Source organism: Arctopsyche grandis, chromosome 3, assembly GCF_051622035.1.
Source record: "Arctopsyche grandis isolate Sample6627 chromosome 3, ASM5162203v2, whole genome shotgun sequence".
Classification (NCBI taxonomy): Eukaryota; Metazoa; Arthropoda; class Insecta; order Trichoptera; family Hydropsychidae; genus Arctopsyche; species Arctopsyche grandis.
The window spans coordinates 16,275,553-16,296,118 of NC_135357.1; the positions used below are offsets into that span (position 1 = coordinate 16,275,553).

The window sequence follows — 20,566 nt, forward strand, 5'->3', positions numbered from 1 at the left end:
GATTAATTATTTTAAAAAATCAGATTGATTTACATCTCAATTTTTCTGATAACCCACTGAAAAAATCCCAGAATGGAAAACGACATTGTGAGTGGGACTGCTGATGCCCGCAACCAGGCCCAAATGCTGTAAATTTAAACAGATTTATTAATAATCAATAATTTTGGAATCGATAATTTAGAATTATTTAAGTGTTCCGTGTTTACTCGTATGGTTGATCTGAAACGAAAAATGGTTTAGGAGTATCGATTTCACCGCATGCATCAATAATTACTTCGTATGTAGGTCGGTCATCCACATCAGTGGAAATATGTTCTATGATATGAACAATATTTTGACCTTCCACTACCTAAAATTAGTGAAATAAAAATTGTATATACATTTGTAGTCATTTGGCTTTAAGTTGTATTATATTTCCATACCTTTCCAAATATTGTGTGTTGACCATTCAGCCAAGGTGTTGGTATAGTATTAATAAAAAATTGACATCCGTTTGAGTCTTTACCTAAATCAATATCGTCATATTTAGTAATTAGCTAAAAAATATGGTTCGGTGATTATTCCACACGACACTAAAATTTCGATCACGGAACATTTGGCATCCGAAAATGTCATCCGTTGAGAGTTCAATTTCATCCAACTATCATACTAATGAGTATGATATTCGAGTGTCAAATATTCGTTATTCGCGATTTTCGTGGCAACGATTGTCGTGTGCGCGATGTGCGAAATAGTCCGTTTACCATAAAATATATTGAAATATGAAATAAACTTACCTCGATTTGCCATCGAAATTAATCCTGATATTTCGTAAGTCATTTCAAGATTTTCGTCTTCAAATTCGGGACCGAAAATACTTATGGAACCTGATCCATTGTTATGTACAATGTCGCCACCTAAAATATATAGATTCATATTTATTTTTGGTCTGGATGTTATAATATATGTATGGTGTGTATGTACATATTATTGTAATATTTCCGCATGTAAAACAAACATACCCTGTATCATGAATCTTTTTATAATTCGATGTATTTTGGTTCCAGCGTAAGTTTTTCCATTGATTCCAATTGTGGCTATTTCCTTAAAATTTTCCACAGTTTTCGGAGCAACTTCTCCAAAAAGACCAATCACAACTCTCCCTAGTGGTTCACCTTCTTTCGATATATCGAAATACACTTGCTCTGTTACTTTGAAATGTGCAGCCTAATGGATATTAATATTAAAGTAAGTATATTTTAAAGAAAATCGATTACGTATTTTCATAAACTCACTCGACTATACTGAATTAAAAATAATAATAAAAATATTGTCAGTTTCGCCATCATTTTGCGTGATGTTTAATGCAATAAAACACAATACAGACTAATTGTAGAAACGTACGAAATGTCTATCGATTGCTGAAACCTTAGAATTCTCGGATTACAAAGTATTAGTGATTAGGTACCCACGGAAGGAATTCATACCATAAATATTGAAAAATTATTATATTTAGTGTGTAGGTACGTAGGTACCAAATATGTAGATGTGTTAAATGGGTATATTAAATTATCTGATTGAATTTAAATTACACTGGGCAACAAAAAATCATGTTTTTTACTTACCGGAGCGGAGACTAATCAATTGTACAATATGCACATATGTATGTATATACATACATACATACTTTGAAATTTCCAAAAAAAAATGGATTTCCTTTTCTACCAATTAAAATTTAGAATTGTAATATTTTTCTATATTTTAATTGAATAGCATAGATAAACAAAAGCTATATTTTTAATTTAAAATAAATTTATCAAAAACTTCATAATCGGGTATGAATTACACTGAATAAAAAAAAAAATTCGGAGCAGACACTAATCAATTTTTACGAAATTTGTCTCACTGAATTTCAATATGACAATATTTTTTGTTGGCTTATTCTCGTTTAAGGGATATGAGTGTTTAAAAATATGTGCAATTTTTACAGATTTTTGACTTTTGCCGTCTTTAATTTAAAATATAGTATTGCTGTGTCGAAAGAAATATTAGATTTTTCTATTGATTGTAATTATTTCTTTAAATATGTGTAATTAATTATCTAGTGAATTTTAAAAGTCAAAAATATTTTTTTCCGCAAGTTTGCTAATTTTGGACTTTACCGCGTTTATATAAGGGTTGGTTATCAATCCTTATATTTTTATTTTACCTGAACGTACTAATTCGAGTGGTAAATGATTTTGAATTACATACAATATGAAATGTTTTAGGCTCATCGCTCATCCTTCGTAAGTGAGATTGAGCGAGTGAAATGGAGTGATGCGCTCTCCATTCTTCATCTCGCTTCTGCATCATCCATTTGTGTACATTTTTAATCCCAATTGAAAATCATTTACCACTCGAATTAGTAAGTTTCGATAAAACAAAATAAATATATGGACATAAAAAACCAATCATTATAAACATGATAAAGTGAAAAATTTGTGGAATTAGCTCACAATATTACCGAAAAAAGCATATTTTTGAATTTTAGAATTCGCTAGATAATTAATTATAAGTATTTCAAAGCAATAAAAATCACAATCAATAGAATAAATATCTGACCATTGTTTCTATTACTCATTTTTGGCACAGCAATACTAAATTTTGAATTAAAGACTGCAAAAGCCTAAAATCTTTAAAAATTGCTCATTTCTTTAAACACTCATATCTCTTAAACGAGAGATAGCCAACAAAAATTATTGCCATATTCGAATTTAGTGCATCAAACTTAGTAAAGATTGATGTTTCCGCTTCGGTCATTTTTTTGTTGTTGCTCAGTGTTATCAATGTAAAAATGGAGAAATTTTTATTCGTGTACTTATTTGATCATAAATAAACAATGTGTAAATTACCTATTCTTATCCATCATAAGCAATTTATAATATACTAATATACTATTTTCATAATGAATCCTTTGAACGGTTTTTTGAATAGAATAGAATTTGAATAGAATTTCATGAATAAAATTTGTCATCCATTAGTGTATGCGATTTAAATATATTTTGTTCCGTTATATAACGTTACAATGTTTTAATTAATTGAAAAGTAGTGTGTAAATTATGGGGTAATTGGACTATTCTTCACATTGGGGTGGTCACAAAGACAATTTTTGCCATGAAAATCGCGAATACACAATATTTGGCACTCAAGTTCTCGTTACTATGATAGTTATCGTTAGTATGATGGACTTTTCGGCTGCCAGATGTTCCGTTATAGAGATTTTAGTGACTTTGTGACGAGTAATTTGTGACCAGTAATCACCGAACCAAATTATGGTGACATATGGTATCTCTAATCTATAAGTTTTTTTACTGTGGCAGCACCGCTTCTAACTGTCAGATTGGCGTGGCCTCTGCATCATCATGAACAATTCTGCTGCTAAGGTTACTTCCAAGGCTTATGCTATTATCGTTTTGATTACTTTTTTTATACATCTTTGACATTATCAGTAATTTTCCATCATTAGATTTGACATTTGACAAATAAAACGCCCAGAAACTTTCTTACGCATTTACGTTCGTTTGTACGCATAAAAATACCGCGAAAACTGGCGTTACTTTTTTAGGTTATGGATAAAACTGTCAAAGTGCCGGTAAACTTCATTGTTATTCTCTTTTGAATATTTACTTGAAATATTTTAAAGATAAGCTTTATTCATTCGTCAAAATATTGCATGAAATTATGCATTTTCAGGTTGGCGAAATATTCACAGAGGCAGGTGCAGCCTTTAACAGATTGGCTGAGATGACAATGCAATTACATCCGATGGTTGATTCACCCACTGGGTATGTTTATTATTATATAAATAAAAGAAAAACACTTCGAACAATGTAGTTCAATATAAATAATAACGCCAGCTTCTTACATTAAATTGTACGTATGTATGTTCATATCGTTGATTAAATAATTATTTGGAACTTCGATTTATAGGAGTAAATGGACGGATGAAGAAATTGAGATGCTACGTAACTGCGTTCATCAATTCGCCAGCGATTTGAATAAATTAAGTCAACATATCAAAAATAGAACGGTGTAAGTGAAAACGGTTATATCTAATCTCAATTTCTTCATTGTCATTTTTGTACCTTGTACCTTGGTGTAATTGTTTGAATGTATTACCCACAGATCTCAGATCAGAGCGACGTTAAAGAAGAAAGCTTTTGAAGACGCCGGCATCCCGGTGAGACAGATCTCGTCGAGTGGTCAATCTCAGGGTGCTCAGCAACAGTCGGTTTCGCAGAATCAACAACAATCCCTTATGGGAAAAAGTGCTGAGGTATACATGAGGTAGATAGTAATCAGATGCCACGAGACGTCAATTATATGGACTGTTCATTAAATTAGCTGAAGGTTTGGACACTAGACCATCGTTTTGCTGCATTGTCCATACATGTCAACTAATATGATCTAATTTAAACTAACATCAGGCTATATCTCGCTTTGACAAGCTTTTCTTATTTTAATGGAATGTTTGATTTGCTATGTGTAGATTAATTTTTTTTAATATTCGGTGGCTAGTTTTATTGCATGATTGTCGAAATAACCAGTTGTATTGATTGTAATGTTCCATTCTATCACGCTTTTTTGGTGTCCAACATTTCTAACTTATTTTGAATATCCAGTCTGACAATCAGGGAAACTATAATAGATGTTTAATGTTATAGTCTCTTCACTGTAGGGATATGTATAGTAAAAAGGACATGCTGTCCCTTTTGTGTAATGTGATATACCATTGTAAGAACGTAAAACAGTTTGTTTTTATTTATTTATTTCTTACTAATTATACAATTAAGTTTTAAAAAATATCACCAAGTTTTGCTGTCCATAATATGACGTTGACAATAATTTCTCGTTTGAAAATATAAGATTCCATTATCAATAAAACTTGGGTATTTTTTCTTTTAAAATTTTGTATGAGAATAGTCTGGTAATAAATGGATACCCAAATCTACATTATTGTTGTCACAATATTTATCTGAGATTTCATCGGCTGAGTTGTCATCTTGCAAATTTTTAATTAGTGGCTCAGTGGTGATTTAAATGTACCCATCTGTGTTCCGATGATCCAGTTTGATTGTTTTTCGTGTAATCTATTAATGCCTTCCACTTGTCCTCAGTCGAATACATAATTAACACTGCTCTCTAATAATTTGAGCATTTTATTTCCACTAAACGGTGGTTCTGTGTTATTACTTATTACCTTTCATCTGTGCCTTTATAATTTCAATGAGATTATATTGGCAATGATAAGGTGGCAATCTGATCTCCTCGTGGCCAGTGATTTGCACCACCTTTTATGTTTGTTTATCAAACTAAATAATTCGTTTTTTCTTAATGATTTGTCAACGTTTTCTTCATGTTCATTAAGCCATATAACCATGTCATATTTTTTCGTTTGTATAGTTGGGGGTTTATCAATCTTCACTGAATAATGTGAGGCATTGTCCATTATTATTGTGCTCTCTAGTTTAGCTCTCTCATTTTTGAAATATTTACGCATTTTAATTATAAAATCATGGCAGTGCTCATAAATAACTTTTTTTAATTAAGACATTAGGAAATATGCAAGTATTTATATTAAACACCAGTAACTAATAAAATAGTATATAGGATAATATAATAGCGGTATAGCTCGGTGGTTGCGCTAATGCTAACCACTGAAAGGTTCCCAGGTTGACTTCGATTGAAGAGAATTTATTCAGAATATTTCTGCAGTGCTGCTGGTCAGACTTGGATATTTGTGACTTCTAGTCGATTGTTTCCTACCAGAGTTTGCCAATTTATCTGATTTCATTGTTGAAAAGGTTTCTTATATATATATATATATATATATATATATATATATATATATATATATATATATATATATATATATATATATATATATATATATATATATATATATATATATATATATATATATATATATATATATATATATATATATATATATATATATATATATATATATATATATATATATATATATATATATATATATATATATATATATATATATATATATATATATATATATATATATATATATATATATATATATATATATATATATATATATATATATATATATATATATATATATATATATATATATATATATATATATATATATATATATATATATATATATATATATATATATATATATATATATATATATATATATATATATATATATATATATATATATATATATATATATATATATATATATATATATATATATATATATATATATATATATATATATATATATATATATATATATATATATATATATATATATATATATATATATATATATATATATATATATATATATATATATATATATATATATATATATATATATATATATATATATATATATATATATATATATATATATATATATATATATATATATATATATATATATATATATATATATATATATATATATATATATATATATATATATATATATATATATATATATATATATATATATATATATATATATATATATATATATATATATATATATATATATATATATATATATATATATATATATATATATATATATATATATATATATATATATATATATATATATATATATATATATATATATATATATATATATATATATATATATATATATATATATATATATATATATATATATATATATATATATATATATATATATATATATATATATATATATATATATATATATATATATATATATATATATATATATATATATATATATATATATATATATATATATATATATATATATATATATATATATATATATATATATGTATATATATGTATATATATGTATATATATGTATATATATGTATATATATGTATATATATGTATATATATGTATATATATGTATATATATGTATATATATGTATATATATGTATATATATGTATATATATGTATATATATGTATATATATGTATATATATGTATATATATGTATATATATGTATATATATGTATTTATATGTATATATATGTATATATATGTATATATATGTATATATATGTATATATATGTATATATATGTATATATATGTATATATATGTATATATATGTATATATATATATATATATATATGATGATGATGATTTTAAATTTATATATGCTCGGGGGTAAAAATAGGTTATTAATTAAGTAAATTTGTCTTTGATTGCAGGTAACTCTTAATATGTTAAACGCACATGACCCCGAAGTAGACGTGGAAGGCCTTTCTGGCGACGTTAAATTGGAATTTGAAACCAGTCCTGATGGTAAATTGGAATTCGAAACTGGAACTGAAGAAGTGACCGGCTGACATTACGAAATGATTTAAATTTATTTTTACCCACCACATCCGAGTTCTATTAAAGTAAAGATTCTCAATGTACATATAAATAATTTATTGTTGTAAGTAAATATATTGTAAATTAAAATATTAAAAGCTGTTTTATTTTTCATTAGCGGTTGGTTAGGTTTTAACCGTATAAATACATATCGCATTTTGGCATGTAAAATAATTTATCTCAATCTTTATTTATTTCAAGTTTGGACCATTGTGGCATTACAGAAATTCTTAATACACCACAATGGTCGAAAATATAACAAAGAAGAAACAAAAAACACATTAATTATGCAGAAATAAAATACATATTTATACATACAATCATCCTCGTCCACCCCCAGAAAAACTACGAAAAGATTGTATTTGACATACTAATTAATAATGAGTATGTTAAATATCTAATAATTTTTATCTTAATTATATTCACAAGTTGTAAATGTATACAAATGCGATTTTTTCGTAATTTTTCTGAAGGTGCTGCAGAGTCGTTACTGTATACAAAACATAATAAAAAAATAGCAGCAAAAGTTCAAATAATAATAGTAGTCACAAAATACGTATATAATAATAGTTAAATACAAGGAGAAAAATTGGGAATGTCTTGGATCAAAAGTCAGCACCAATATAATAAGTACACGTGTACAAGAACCATCCGTGAATAAAAAACATACCCGTTAGGCCCAAATAAAAGAGAGATCTTTCGACTTAAGATCTTTCGATTTTCGATCTTTGCCTTCCGATATTTGTGGATACAACAGGAACAAGAGGAACAGGCTATTCTGCGCGCGCACATTAATACGGGAGGAAAAGCCTGTTCCTCTTGTTCCTGTTGTATCCTGCTCGCGCAAATTAAGTGAGTATGTACCGTTTACCATGCACCATTTTTTTTTTGATTTTTCGACTTAGGATCTTTCGATTTTCGATCTTTGCCTTCCGATATTTGCGTTTTCTGTCATTTAACATTCTGTCTCGTCACGGAGACCGGGGTAAAACCCATACTCTGCTATACAGAAAAATAAAAAAAATGCTTTTTGAACTTTTTCAATCAGAGAGTAATTTGCTTCATGCGGATTCTATACAATTAGCATTATACTCTAGCCAATAAAGGGTTGGAGAATAACCTCGCATATCTCAAGACAAATCCAAGTCGACGAAAGGAAACGTCACCAACTATCTGGATGTGGTTGTGAAAGGAGGATCAAGTGATACCCAAATCGACCATAGATTCCACACGCTTCAATAAGATGGGTCTAAAGGCATATCGATGATAATGGAGCGAATGTGCACGACCATAACTCATAATTGCACATTTATTAATATTAAGTTCAAGACCTAAAATAGAACTGAAATCGGAGGACAGCGTCAGTATCTTAAAGAAGAGTGGCTTGCTTTTCATCCTTGACCAAAAATAATAGATAGGCTTCTGGGGAGGATATTTATCAGAATGGTAAATGGTAAGGGGTCTATAGTGGATTCCTGAGTTGCACCCGATCTTGTAAAATATGGAGGAGATTCAAAATGTCCATATCTAACAAACTGCTTCCTATAATTAAGATAAGAAGCAGAGTTTAAGAAGACGTGGAGAAAATTTCACTTTGGCTAACCTGATCAGAAGAGCGTCTCACCGACAGAATCAAAGGTATTTATTTTTATTTCATTTTTAAAAAAAAATTTGCCAGTGTCTCTACAGTTGCCCAAAACAACATTGTGGCCAAACATTTAAATAGCAAAAAAATTACACAAATAAGAAAAAAAACATGACAAAAAAAGAATGAACATGATAAATATTTTGAAATTGTAACGTAAAAACAAATAAACAAATTAAAAAAATAAAATAAAATTGTAAATGATTCGGAATTTACAACCCAAATGAAAAATTGGAAACGAATTGGGATTCATAACCCACAGCTCCCTGAACAAATGCACTTGGGAATATTAAGGGATGGTAGCCAAATTCTCATGTACAGATAACGAAGAAACTTTCTTTGTATCCGTTCGATCTGTACAGAGTATGTTACCTCCCTAGGATTTCAAATTAAGGATCCAGACTCTAATATACTGCTAACTAACGCGTTACTATTAACACGAACTATTCTCATATTGTTAAAATTGTGAGCGTTACGGACAACCAATCCCAACATCTTTGAGGCCTTATTGCAAACATTAGAAATATGAATGTATGTATGTATGTATATCCTCCTTTAGTCATCCACCATTAAGGTAATCAAATTTAAATGCAGTTGAACTTGTTGAATGCAAACATGGTTGTAGCAAGATTTTGGGCGTTATAAAGAAATAGCCACAGTCAACTTAGTTACCTGATTGTACAAGGAATTCTAATTCCAATGTCCAATTTAGAAATAATAGAAATATTGTGGCATTGGTAAGAGTTTATGAATGGTATTTCAGACATATTGAGTCATGAAAGGAAATTTTGATTCCCCGATCTTGAAATAACTAGAGGTAGGATAGCCAGGGGGCCGCTCATTGTTCCATTGTTGTAAATCCTTTGTAAAAAAGGTTCGGCAAACATTTAACAATGCATTTACAACATTTGAACAATACGCGGCACGCTCTGGGTCCGGGCTTTGGTAATAACCAAGTTCAACTCTCCTTATCTGATGGTATATGTTGATTACCGATTCTTGGTGTGTAAATATTTGAAGAAGTTTCCCCATATAAGACGGCTGGGGGTGTTTTTCACAGGGGTGTGCTCATGTATAATGCCCTCCCTGAGTGCGTCAGGTCTGCTAAAAACATGGATGCATTCCTGCGAGGTGCGAAGAGACACCTCTGTGAGGGACAGTACATATAAGTTAATTATAAATTTTAGAGTTAAGTATAATAATTAAGATGTATTTTTAAATTAGCTTGATAGCTAAAATATATATAAATAAATAAAAATAAATAAATATAATATTAAATTCATTTCATTTGTTGTCATCCTTTTTCATATTCTGGAAAAATAAAATTTTTCTATCCCAGTTTGCAGATACACTTTCAAACAATTTTTGAAATCGTCCATCTTCTATAATAATATTCTCTATGTCTGTTTCAACATTACTTCTAATTTTTAATAAAGAATACAGCGGAAAAGATTCGGACGATTTTTTCATTCTTCTTACAGCAGTTCGGTAGCATTTCCAGGGTTGAGGTTCAATGACAATCATTTCGCAAATATCACAAAGCGATTTTAGGAATCGTTTAAGACCATCATCACCGTGGTTTAGATGAATCCACATTGTGATCGAAAAACAAAAAACAATATCAAATCTTTTCTTCCCAATCCCATCGAGGTGCATTAGGATTTTTTCATACGCACTATTTGACATAATATCTATGCATTGAAACGATATACTTTCATTTGAGAGTTCCTTGGCACGGGTGATCAGAAGGTCATCGATGTCGATACCTAACGTAGAGACTTGTTTCCATTGTGATTTTTTCTGTAGAAAATTGTGAAGTTCTATGGTAAGATCACCACTATTGCATCCAATGTCTAAAACGGCACAGTGTTCACCAGATTGAGTCCACAGATGATCCGGTAAATTGTCGATCCTTGTCGCCGGTGGATGAAATTGATAGTAATTTATAAAGTTTCCGTATCGCACTGCTCCGGGATCATTACCTTTAAAAGAGAGGTTATCTTCGTTCATGTTGCTTTTATACTCTGCAAATTGAATAGGGGATCTTATTGAATGATTTCAATTATAAATAAAAAAAATAATAGATTCGGGATTATATGAGTTATAAATAATTAAGAATGTAAATCACTTTACGTATCAGTACAGCATTGACGCAAACTGTCAAACGCGTCGGTAAGTGAGGTATCCGCTTTACCGACCAGATACTGTTATTACCGCGAATATATTAAATTTCAAACATTTTAATAATCTTTTTCATAGTAAAAAATGCATATTAAAAAATTCATAGTAAAAAATCCATATTTTATAGATATAACTAGCTGGATTACCCGGCTTCGCTCAGTGTTTATAATATAAACCGCTTAAACATGACTAAGCTAATTTAATTAAAAAAAAAAAAAATTAAAAAAAAATTTAAAAATTAAAAAAAAAAATAAAAAAAAAATAAAAAAAAAATCAAAAAAAAAATTAAAAAATATATAAAAAAAAAATAAAAAAAAAAATAAAAAAAATTTTTTTAAAAAATCAAAAAAAAAAATCAAAATTTTTTTTTGCCTTCTAGGGCTTCGCCCTCGGCGCCCCCCTGAGCCTTTGCCTTCTAGGGCTTCGCCCCTCCACGCCCCATGAGCAATTGCCGTTTAGGGCTTCGCCCCCCTTAGTTAATGCCTTTTAGGGCTTCGCCCCTCCGCACCCCCATGATTAAATGCCGTCTAGGGCTTCGCCCCCCTTAGTTAATGCCTTTTAGGGCTTCGCCCCCCGCGCCCCCAAGATTAATTGCCGTTTAGGGCTTCGCCCCCCTTAGTTAATGCCTTTTAGGGCTTCGCCCCTCCGCGCCCCCATGATTAAATGCCGTCTAAGGCTTCGCTCCCATGATCAGTTGCCTTTTAGGGCTTCGCCCCCCACGCCCCCAAGATTAATTGCCGTTTAGGGCTTCGCCCCCCTTAGTTAATGCCTTTTAGGGCTTCGCCCCTCCGCGCCCCCATGATTAAATGCCGTCTAAGGCTTCGCCCCCATGATCAGTTGCCTTTTAGGGCTTCGCCCCCCGCGCCCCCAAGATTAATTGCCGTTTAGGGCTTCGCCCCCCTTAGTTAATGCCTTTTAGGGCTTCGCCCCTCCGCGCCCCCATGATTAAATGCCGTCTAAGGCTTCGCCCCCATGATCAGTTGCCTTTTAGGGCTTCGCCCCCCGCGCCCCCAAGATTAATTGCCGTTTAGGGCTTCGCCCCCCTTAGTTAATGCCTTTTAGGGCTTCGCCCCTCCGCGCCCCCATGATTAAATGCCGTCTAAGGCTTCGCCCCCATGATCAGTTGCCTTTTAGGGCTTCGCCCCCCGCGCCCCCAAGATTAATTGCCGTTTAGGGCTTCGCCCCCCTTAGTTAATGCCTTTTAGGGCTTCGCCCCTCCGCGCCCCCATGATTAAATGCCGTCTAAGGCTTCGCTCCCATGATCAGTTGCCTTTTAGGGCTTCGCCCCCCGCGCCCCCAAGATTAATTGCCGTTTAGGGCTTCGCCCCCCTCAGTTAATGCCTTTTAGGGCTTCGCCCCTCCGCGCCCCCATGATTAAATGCCGTCTAAGGCTTCGCCCCCATGATCAGTTGCCTTTTAGGGCTTCGCCCCCCGCGCCCCCAAGATTAATTGCCGTTTAGGGCTTCGCCCCCCTTAGTTAATGCCTTTTAGGGCTTCGCCCCTCCGCGCCCCCATGATTAAATGCCGTCTAAGGCTTCGCCCCCATGATCAGTTGCCTTTTAGGGCTTCGCCCCTCCGCGCCCCCATGATTAATTGCCGTCTAGGGCTTCGCCCCCCTTAGTTAATGCCTATTAGGGCTTGCGCCCCATGAGGCTGGGCCCCCCGGGCCCCCTTCGGGGCCCCACGGGGCTGCGCCCCTTGTGGCGCCCCCTTTTGAGCCCCATGGGGCTGCGCCCCATGAGGCTGGGCCCCACGGGGCTGCGCCCCTTGTGGCGCCCCCTTTTGAGCCCCATGGGGCTGCGCCCCATGAGGCTGGGCCCCCCGGGCCCCCTTCGGGGCCCCACGGGGCTGCGCCCCTTGTGGCGCCCCCTTTTGAGCCCCATGGGGCTGCGCCCCATGAGGCTGGGCCCCCCGGGCCCCCTTCGGGGCCCCACGGGGCTGCGCCCCTTGTGGCGCCCCCTTTTGAGCCTCATGGGGCTGCGCCCCATGAGGCTGGGCCCCCCGGGCCCCCTTCGGGGCCCCACGGGGCTGCGCCCCTTGTGGCGCCCTCTTTTGAGCCCCATGGGGCTGCGCCCCATGAGGCTGGGCCCCCCGCGCCCCCTTCGGGGCTTCACGGGGCTGCGCCCCTTGTGGCACCCCCTTTTGAGCCCCATGGGGCTGCGCCCCATGAGGCTGGGCCCCCCGGGCCCCCTTCGGGGCCCCACGGGGCTGCGCCCCTTGTGGCGCCCCCTTTTGAGCCCCATGGGGCTGCGCCCCATGAGGCTGGGCCCCCCGGGCCCCCTTCGGGGCCCCACGGGGCTGCGCCCCTTGTGGCGCCCCCTTTTGAGCCTCATGGGGCTGCGCCCCATGAGGCTGGGCCCCACGGGGCTGCGCCCCTTGTGGCGCCCCCTTTTGAGCCCCATGGGGCTGCGCCCCATGAGGCTGGGCCCCCCGCGCCCCCTTCGGGGCTTCACGGGGCTGCGCCCCTTGTGGCACCCCCTTTTGAGCCCCATGGGGCTGCGCCCCATGAGGCTGGGCCCCCCGGGCCCCCTTCGGGGCCCCACGGGGCTGCGCCCCTTGTGGCGCCCCCTTTTGAGCCCCACGGGGCTGCGCCCCTTGTGGCGCCCCTGGCGGGGCCCCATGAAGCTACTCGCCTTGCGCCCCCGCGGGGGTGAATCCATTGAAACGAAAAAAAAAATCGGCGCCCATGGATCGAAAAAAAAAAAAAATCGAATCACGTGTTCGATGACGTCACCGATCTACGGACGAAGACGACGAAGACGACGAAGACGACGACGACGACGACCAAGGATATTTACATACAAAGTCTCTTTCCAAATTATAGATTAGACTAGCTGTATTACCCGGCTTCGCTCAGTGTTTATAATATAAACCGCTTAAACATGACTAAGCTAATTTAATTAAAAAAAAAAAAAAATTAAAAAAAAATTTAAAAATTAAAAAAAAAAAATAAAAAAAAAAAATAAAAAAAAAATAAAAAAAAAAAATTAAAAAAAAAATAAAAAAAAAATAAAAAAAAAATTTTTTAAAAAATCAAAAAAAAAAATCAAAATTTTTTTTTGCCTTCTAGGGCTTCGCCCTCGGCGCCCCCCTGAGCCTTTGCCTTCTAGGGCTTCGCCCCTCCACGCCCCATGAGCAATTGCCGTTTAGGGCTTCGCCCCCCTTAGTTAATGCCTTTTAGGGCTTCGCCCCTCCGCACCCCCATGATTAAATGCCGTCTAGGGCTTCGCCCCCCTTAGTTAATGCCTTTTAGGGCTTCGCCCCCCGCGCCCCCAAGATTAATTGCCGTTTAGGGCTTCGCCCCCCTTAGTTAATGCCTTTTAGGGCTTCGCCCCTCCGCGCCCCCATGATTAAATGCCGTCTAAGGCTTCGCCCCCATGATCAGTTGCCTTTTAGGGCTTCGCCCCCCGCGCCCCCAAGATTAATTGCCGTTTAGGGCTTCGCCCCCCTTAGTTAATGCCTTTTAGGGCTTCGCCCCTCCGCGCCCCCATGATTAAATGCCGTCTAAGGCTTCGCCCCCATGATCAGTTGCCTTTTAGGGCTTCGCCCCCCGCGCCCCCAAGATTAATTGCCGTTTAGGGCTTCGCCCCCCTTAGTTAATGCCTTTTAGGGCTTCGCCCCTCCGCGCCCCCATGATTAAATGCCGTCTAAGGCTTCGCCCCCATGATCAGTTGCCTTTTAGGGCTTCGCCCCTCCGCGCCCCCATGATTAATTGCCGTCTAGGGCTTCGCCCCCCTTAGTTAATGCCTATTAGGGCTTGCGCCCCATGAGGCTGGGCCCCACGGGGCTGCGCCCCTTGTGGCGCCCCCTTTTGAGCCCCATGGGGCTGCGCCCCATGAGGCTGGGCCCCCCGGGCCCCCTTCGGGGCTCCACGGGGCTGCGCCCCTTGTGGCGCCCCCTTTTGAGCCCCATGGGGCTGCGCCCCATGAGGCTGGGCCCCCCGGGCCCCCTTCGGGGCCCCACGGGGCTGCGCCCCTTGTGGCGCCCCCTTTTGAGCCCCATGGGGCTGCGCCCCATGAGGCTGGGCCCCCCGGGCCCCCTTCGGGGCCCCACGGGGCTGCACCCCCTTTTGAGCCCCATGGGGCTGCGCCCCATGAGGCTGAGCCCCCCGGGCCCCCTTCGGGGCCCCACGGGGCTGCGCCCCTTGTGGCGCCCCTTTTTGAGCCCCATGGGGCTGCGCCCCATGAGGCTGGGCCCCCCGCGCCCCCTTCGGGGCCTCACGGGGCTGCGCCCCTTGTGGCACCCCCTTTTGAGCCCCATGGGGCTGCGCCCCATGAGGCTGAGCCCCCCGGGCCCCCTTCGGGGCCCCACGGGGCTGCGCCCCTTGTGGCGCCCCCTTTTGAGCCCCATGGGGCTGCGCCCCATGAGGCTGGGCCCCCCGGGCCCCCTTCGGGGCCCCACGGGGCTGCGCCCCTTGTGGCGCCCCCTTTTGAGCCTCATGGGGCTGCGCCCCATGAGGCTGGGGCCCCACGGGGCTGCGCCCCTTGTGGCGCCCCCTTTTGAGCCCCATGGGGCTGCGCCCCATGAGGCTGGGCCCCCCGCGCCCCCTTCGGGGCTTCACGGGGCTGCGCCCCTTGTGGCACCCCCTTTTGAGCCCCATGAGGCTGGGCCCCCCGCGCCCCCTTCGGGGCTTCACGGGGCTGCGCCCCTTGTGGCACCCCCTTTTGAGCCCCATGGGGCTGCGCCCCATGAGGCTGGGCCCCCCGGGCCCCCTTCGGGGCCCCACGGGGCTGCGCCCCTTGTGGCGCCCCCTTTTGAGCCCCATGGGGCTGCGCCCCATGAGGCTGGGCCCCCCGGGCCCCCACGGGGCTGCGCCCCTTGTGGCGCCCCCTTTTGAGCCTCATGGGGCTGCGCCCCATGAGGCTGGGCCCCCCGGGCCCCCTTCGGGGCCCCACGGGGCTGCGCCCCTTGTGGCGCCCTCTTTTGAGCCCCATGGGGCTGCGCCCCATGAGGCTGGGCCCCCCGCGCCCCCTTCGGGGCTTCACGGGGCTGCGCCCCTTGTGGCACCCCCTTTTGAGCCCCATGGGGCTGCGCCCCATGAGGCTGGGCCCCCCGGGCCCCCTTCGGGGCCCCACGGGGCTGCGCCCCTTGTGGCGCCCCCTTTTGAGCCCCATGGGGCTGCGCCCCATGAGGCTGGGCCCCCCGGGCCCCCTTCGGGGCCCCACGGGGCTGCGCCCCTTGTGGCGCCCCCTTTTGAGCCTCATGGGGCTGCGCCCCATGAGGCTGGGCCCCACGGGGCTGCGCCCCTTGTGGCGCCCCCTTTTGAGCCCCATGGGGCTGCGCCCCATGAGGCTGGGCCCCCCGCGCCCCCTTCGGGGCTTCACGGGGCTGCGCCCCTTGTGGCACCCCCTTTTGAGCCCCATGGGGCTGCGCCCCATGAGGCTGGGCCCCCCGGGCCCCCTTCGGGGCCCCACGGGGCTGCGCCCCTTGTGGCGCCCCCTTTTGAGCCCCACGGGGCTGCGCCCCTTGTGGCGCCCCTGGCGGGGCCCCATGAAGCTACTCGCCTTGCGCCCCCGCGGGGGTGAATCCATTGAAACGAAAAAAAAAATCGGCGCCCATGGATCGAAAAAAAAAAAAAATCGAATCACGTGTTCGATGACGTCACCGATCTACGGACGAAGACGACGAAGACGACGAAGACGACGACGACGACGACCAAGGATATTTACATACAAAGTCTCTTTCCAAATTATAGATTAGACTAGCTGTATTACCCGGCTTCGCTCAGTGTTTATAATATAAACCGCTTAAACATGACTAAGCTAATTTAATTAAAAAAAAAAAAAAATTAAAAAAAAATTTAAAAATTAAAAAAAAAAAATAAAAAAAAAAAATAAAAAAAAAATAAAAAAAAAAAATTAAAAAAAAAATAAAAAAAAAATAAAAAAAAAATTTTTTAAAAAATCAAAAAAAAAAATCAAAATTTTTTTTTGCCTTCTAGGGCTTCGCCCTCGGCGCCCCCCTGAGCCTTTGCCTTCTAGGGCTTCGCCCCTCCACGCCCCATGAGCAATTGCCGTTTAGGGCTTCGCCCCCCTTAGTTAATGCCTTTTAGGGCTTCGCCCCTCCGCACCCCCATGATTAAATGCCGTCTAGGGCTTCGCCCCCCTTAGTTAATGCCTTTTAGGGCTTCGCCCCCCGCGCCCCCAAGATTAATTGCCGTTTAGGGCTTCGCCCCCCTTAGTTAATGCCTTTTAGGGCTTCGCCCCTCCGCGCCCCCATGATTAAATGCCGTCTAAGGCTTCGCCCCCATGATCAGTTGCCTTTTAGGGCTTCGCCCCCCGCGCCCCCAAGATTAATTGCCGTTTAGGGCTTCGCCCCCCTTAGTTAATGCCTTTTAGGGCTTCGCCCCTCCGCGCCCCCATGATTAAATGCCGTCTAAGGCTTCGCCCCCATGATCAGTTGCCTTTTAGGGCTTCGCCCCCCGCGCCCCCAAGATTAATTGCCGTTTAGGGCTTCGCCCCCCTTAGTTAATGCCTTTTAGGGCTTCGCCCCTCCGCGCCCCCATGATTAAATGCCGTCTAAGGCTTCGCCCCCATGATCAGTTGCCTTTTAGGGCTTCGCCCCTCCGCGCCCCCATGATTAATTGCCGTCTAGGGCTTCGCCCCCCTTAGTTAATGCCTATTAGGGCTTGCGCCCCATGAGGCTGGGCCCCACGGGGCTGCGCCCCTTGTGGCGCCCCCTTTTGAGCCCCATGGGGCTGCGCCCCATGAGGCTGGGCCCCCCGGGCCCCCTTCGGGGCTCCACGGGGCTGCGCCCCTTGTGGCGCCCCCTTTTGAGCCCCATGGGGCTGCGCCCCATGAGGCTGGGCCCCCCGGGCCCCCTTCGGGGCCCCACGGGGCTGCGCCCCTTGTGGCGCCCCCTTTTGAGCCCCATGGGGCTGCGCCCCATGAGGCTGGGCCCCCCGGGCCCCCTTCGGGGCCCCACGGGGCTGCACCCCCTTTTGAGCCCCATGGGGCTGCGCCCCATGAGGCTGAGCCCCCCGGGCCCCCTTCGGGGCCCCACGGGGCTGCGCCCCTTGTGGCGCCCCTTTTTGAGCCCCATGGGGCTGCGCCCCATGAGGCTGGGCCCCCCGCGCCCCCTTCGGGGCCTCACGGGGCTGCGCCCCTTGTGGCACCCCCTTTTGAGCCCCATGGGGCTGCGCCCCATGAGGCTGAGCCCCCCGGGCCCCCTTCGGGGCCCCACGGGGCTGCGCCCCTTGTGGCGCCCCCTTTTGAGCCCCATGGGGCTGCGCCCCATGAGGCTGGGCCCCCCGGGCCCCCTTCGGGGCCCCACGGGGCTGCGCCCCTTGTGGCGCCCCCTTTTGAGCCTCATGGGGCTGCGCCCCATGAGGCTGGGGCCCCACGGGGCTGCGCCCCTTGTGGCGCCCCCTTTTGAGCCCCATGGGGCTGCGCCCCATGAGGCTGGGCCCCCCGCGCCCCCTTCGGGGCTTCACGGGGCTGCGCCCCTTGTGGCACCCCCTTTTGAGCCCCATGAGGCTGGGCCCCCCGCGCCCCCTTCGGGGCTTCACGGGGCTGCGCCCCTTGTGGCACCCCCTTTTGAGCCCCATGGGGCTGCGCCCCATGAGGCTGGGCCCCCCGGGCCCCCTTCGGGGCCCCACGGGGCTGCGCCCCTTGTGGCGCCCCCTTTTGAGCCCCATGGGGCTGCGCCCCATGAGGCTGGGCCCCCCGGGCCCCCACGGGGCTGCGCCCCTTGTGGCGCCCCCTTTTGAGCCTCATGGGGCTGCGCCCCATGAGGCTGGGCCCCCCGGGCCCCCTTCGGGGCCCCACGGGGCTGCGCCCCTTGTGGCGCCCTCTTTTGAGCCCCATGGGGCTGCGCCCCATGAGGCTGGGCCCCCCGCGCCCCCTTCGGGGCTTCACGGGGCTGCGCCCCTTGTGGCACCCCCTTTTGAGCCCCATGGGGCTGCGCCCCATGAGGCTGGGCCCCCCGGGCCCCCTTCGGGGCCCCACGGGGCTGCGCCCCTTGTGGCGCCCCCTTTTGAGCCCCATGGGGCTGCGCCCCATGAGGCTGGGCCCCCCGGGCCCCCTTCGGGGCCCCACGGGGCTGCGCCCCTTGTGGCGCCCCCTTTTGAACCTCATGGGGCTGCGCCCCATGAGGCTGGGCCCCACGGGGCTGCGCCCCTTGTGGCGCCCCCTTTTGAGCCCCATGAGGCTGGGCCCCCCGGGCCCCCTTCGGGGCCCCACGGGGCTGCGCCCCTTGTGGCGCCCCCTTTTGAGCCCCACGGGGCTGCGCCCCTTGTGGCGCCCCTGGCGGGGCCCCATGAAGCTACTCGCCTTGCGCCCCCGCGGGGGTGAATCCATTGAAACGAAAAAAAAAATCGGCGCCCATGGATCGAAAAAAAAAAAAAATCGAATCACGTGTTCGATGACGTCACCGATCTACGGACGAAGACGACGAAGACGACGAAGACGACGACGACGACCAAGGATATTTACATACAAAGTCTCTTTCCAAATTATAGATTAGACTAGCTGTATTACCCGGCTTCGCTCAGTGTTTATAATATAAACCGCTTAAACATGACTAAGCTAATTTAATTAAAAAAAAAAAAAAAAATTTAAAATTTAAAAAAAAAATTAAAAAAAAAATTAAAAAAAAATAAAAAAAAAATCAAAAAAAAAAATAAAAAAAAAATCAAAAAAAAAATTTAAAAAAATCAAAAAAAAAATCAAATTTTTTTTTTTTGCCTTCTAGGGCTTCGCCCTCGGCACCCCCCTGAGCCTTTGCCTTCTAGGGCTTCGCCCCTCCACGCCCCATGAGCAATTGCCGTTTAGGGCTTCGCCCCCCTTAGTTAATGCCTTTTAGGGCTTCGCCCCTCCGCACCCCCATGATTAAATGCCGTCTAGGGCTTCGCCCCCCTTAGTTAATGCCTTTTAGGGCTTCGCCCCCCGCGCCCCCAAGATTAATTGCCGTTTAGGGCTTCGCCCCCCTTAGTTAATGCCTTTTAGGGCTTCGCCCCTCCGCGCCCCCATGATTAAATGCCGTCTAAGGCTTCGCTCCCATGATCAGTTGCCTTTTAGGGCTTCGCCCCCCACGCCCCCAAGATTAATTGCCGTTTAGGGCTTCGCCCCCCTTAGTTAATGCCTTTTAGGGCTTCGCCCCTCCGCGCCCCCATGATTAAATGCCGTCTAAGGCTTCGCCCCCATGATCAGTTGCCTTTTAGGGCTTCGCCCCCCGCGCCCCCAAGATTAATTGCCGTTTAGGGCTTCGCCCCCCTTAGTTAATGCCTTTTAGGGCTTCGCCCCTCCGCGCCCCCATGATTAAATGCCGTCTAAGGCTTCGCCCCCATGATCAGTTGCCTTTTAGGGCTTCGCCCCCCGCGCCCCCA

The 20,566-nt window shown here is 43.5% G+C and overlaps 3 protein-coding genes across 6 annotated transcripts; 1 reads left to right on the forward strand and 2 right to left on the reverse strand.

The window, feature by feature from the left end:
• Window positions 1-1,355, reverse strand: LOC143909588 (peptidyl-prolyl cis-trans isomerase, rhodopsin-specific isozyme-like). Its single transcript, XM_077427642.1, has 6 exons — window positions 1,275-1,355; window positions 1,002-1,206; window positions 777-896; window positions 423-505; window positions 207-349; window positions 1-126 (listed from the first exon to the last, which is right to left on the reverse strand). Exons 1-6 carry the CDS (start codon window positions 1,326-1,328, stop codon window positions 30-32), a joined length of 702 nt encoding a protein of 233 aa, XP_077283768.1. The 5' UTR covers window positions 1,329-1,355; the 3' UTR covers window positions 1-29.
• A 1,941-nt stretch (window positions 1,356-3,296) lies between these two features.
• On the forward strand, window positions 3,297-7,508 carry LOC143923301 (BPTF-associated chromatin complex component 1). Of its 4 annotated transcripts, none has more exons than XM_077446913.1 (5): window positions 3,297-3,404; window positions 3,715-3,806; window positions 3,952-4,053; window positions 4,147-4,297; window positions 7,250-7,508. In XM_077446913.1, exons 1-5 carry the CDS (start codon window positions 3,384-3,386, stop codon window positions 7,385-7,387), a joined length of 504 nt encoding a protein of 167 aa, XP_077303039.1. In that variant the 5' UTR covers window positions 3,297-3,383; the 3' UTR covers window positions 7,388-7,508. The 4 variants fall into 4 exon arrangements, with proteins under 4 accessions (XP_077303039.1, XP_077303041.1, XP_077303038.1 ...); XM_077446912.1 differs by having other exon boundaries at window positions 3,352-3,613; XM_077446915.1 differs by lacking the exon at window positions 3,952-4,053 and having other exon boundaries at window positions 7,250-7,501.
• A 2,836-nt stretch (window positions 7,509-10,344) lies between these two features.
• LOC143909134 (putative RNA methyltransferase CG11342) lies at window positions 10,345-11,238 on the reverse strand. Its single transcript, XM_077427035.1, has 2 exons — window positions 11,189-11,238; window positions 10,345-11,084 (listed from the first exon to the last, which is right to left on the reverse strand). Exon 2 carries the CDS (start codon window positions 11,068-11,070, stop codon window positions 10,345-10,347), a length of 726 nt encoding a protein of 241 aa, XP_077283161.1. The 5' UTR covers window positions 11,071-11,084; window positions 11,189-11,238.
• Window positions 11,239-20,566: the final 9,328 nt, after the last annotated feature.

What these genes read in the sequence shown, in the direction of transcription:
- LOC143909588 (XM_077427642.1), bottom strand. Translation starts at nt 1,328, where the DNA reads ATGATGGCGAAACTGACAATATTTTTATTATTATTTTTAATTCAGTAT. An exon ending in TTTTAATTCAGTATAGTCGA is followed by an intron (nt 1,207 to 1,274) that starts GTGAGTTTATGA and finishes AATATCCATTAG; the next exon opens with GCTGCACATTTCAAAGTAAC. An exon ending in GTTTCAGATCAACCATACGA is followed by an intron (nt 127 to 206) that starts GTAAACACGGAA and finishes TTAAATTTACAG; the next exon opens with CATTTGGGCCTGGTTGCGGG.
- LOC143923301 (XM_077446912.1), top strand. Translation starts at nt 3,590, where the DNA reads ATGGATAAAACTGTCAAAGTGCCG. An exon ending in CATATCAAAAATAGAACGGT is followed by an intron (nt 4,054 to 4,146) that starts GTAAGTGAAAAC and finishes TATTACCCACAG; the next exon opens with ATCTCAGATCAGAGCGACGT. An exon ending in TTATGGGAAAAAGTGCTGAG is followed by an intron (nt 4,298 to 7,249) that starts GTATACATGAGG and finishes CTTTGATTGCAG; the next exon opens with GTAACTCTTAATATGTTAAA.
- LOC143909134 (XM_077427035.1), bottom strand. Translation starts at nt 11,070, where the DNA reads ATGAACGAAGATAACCTCTCTTTTAAAGGTAATGATCCCGGAGCAGTG.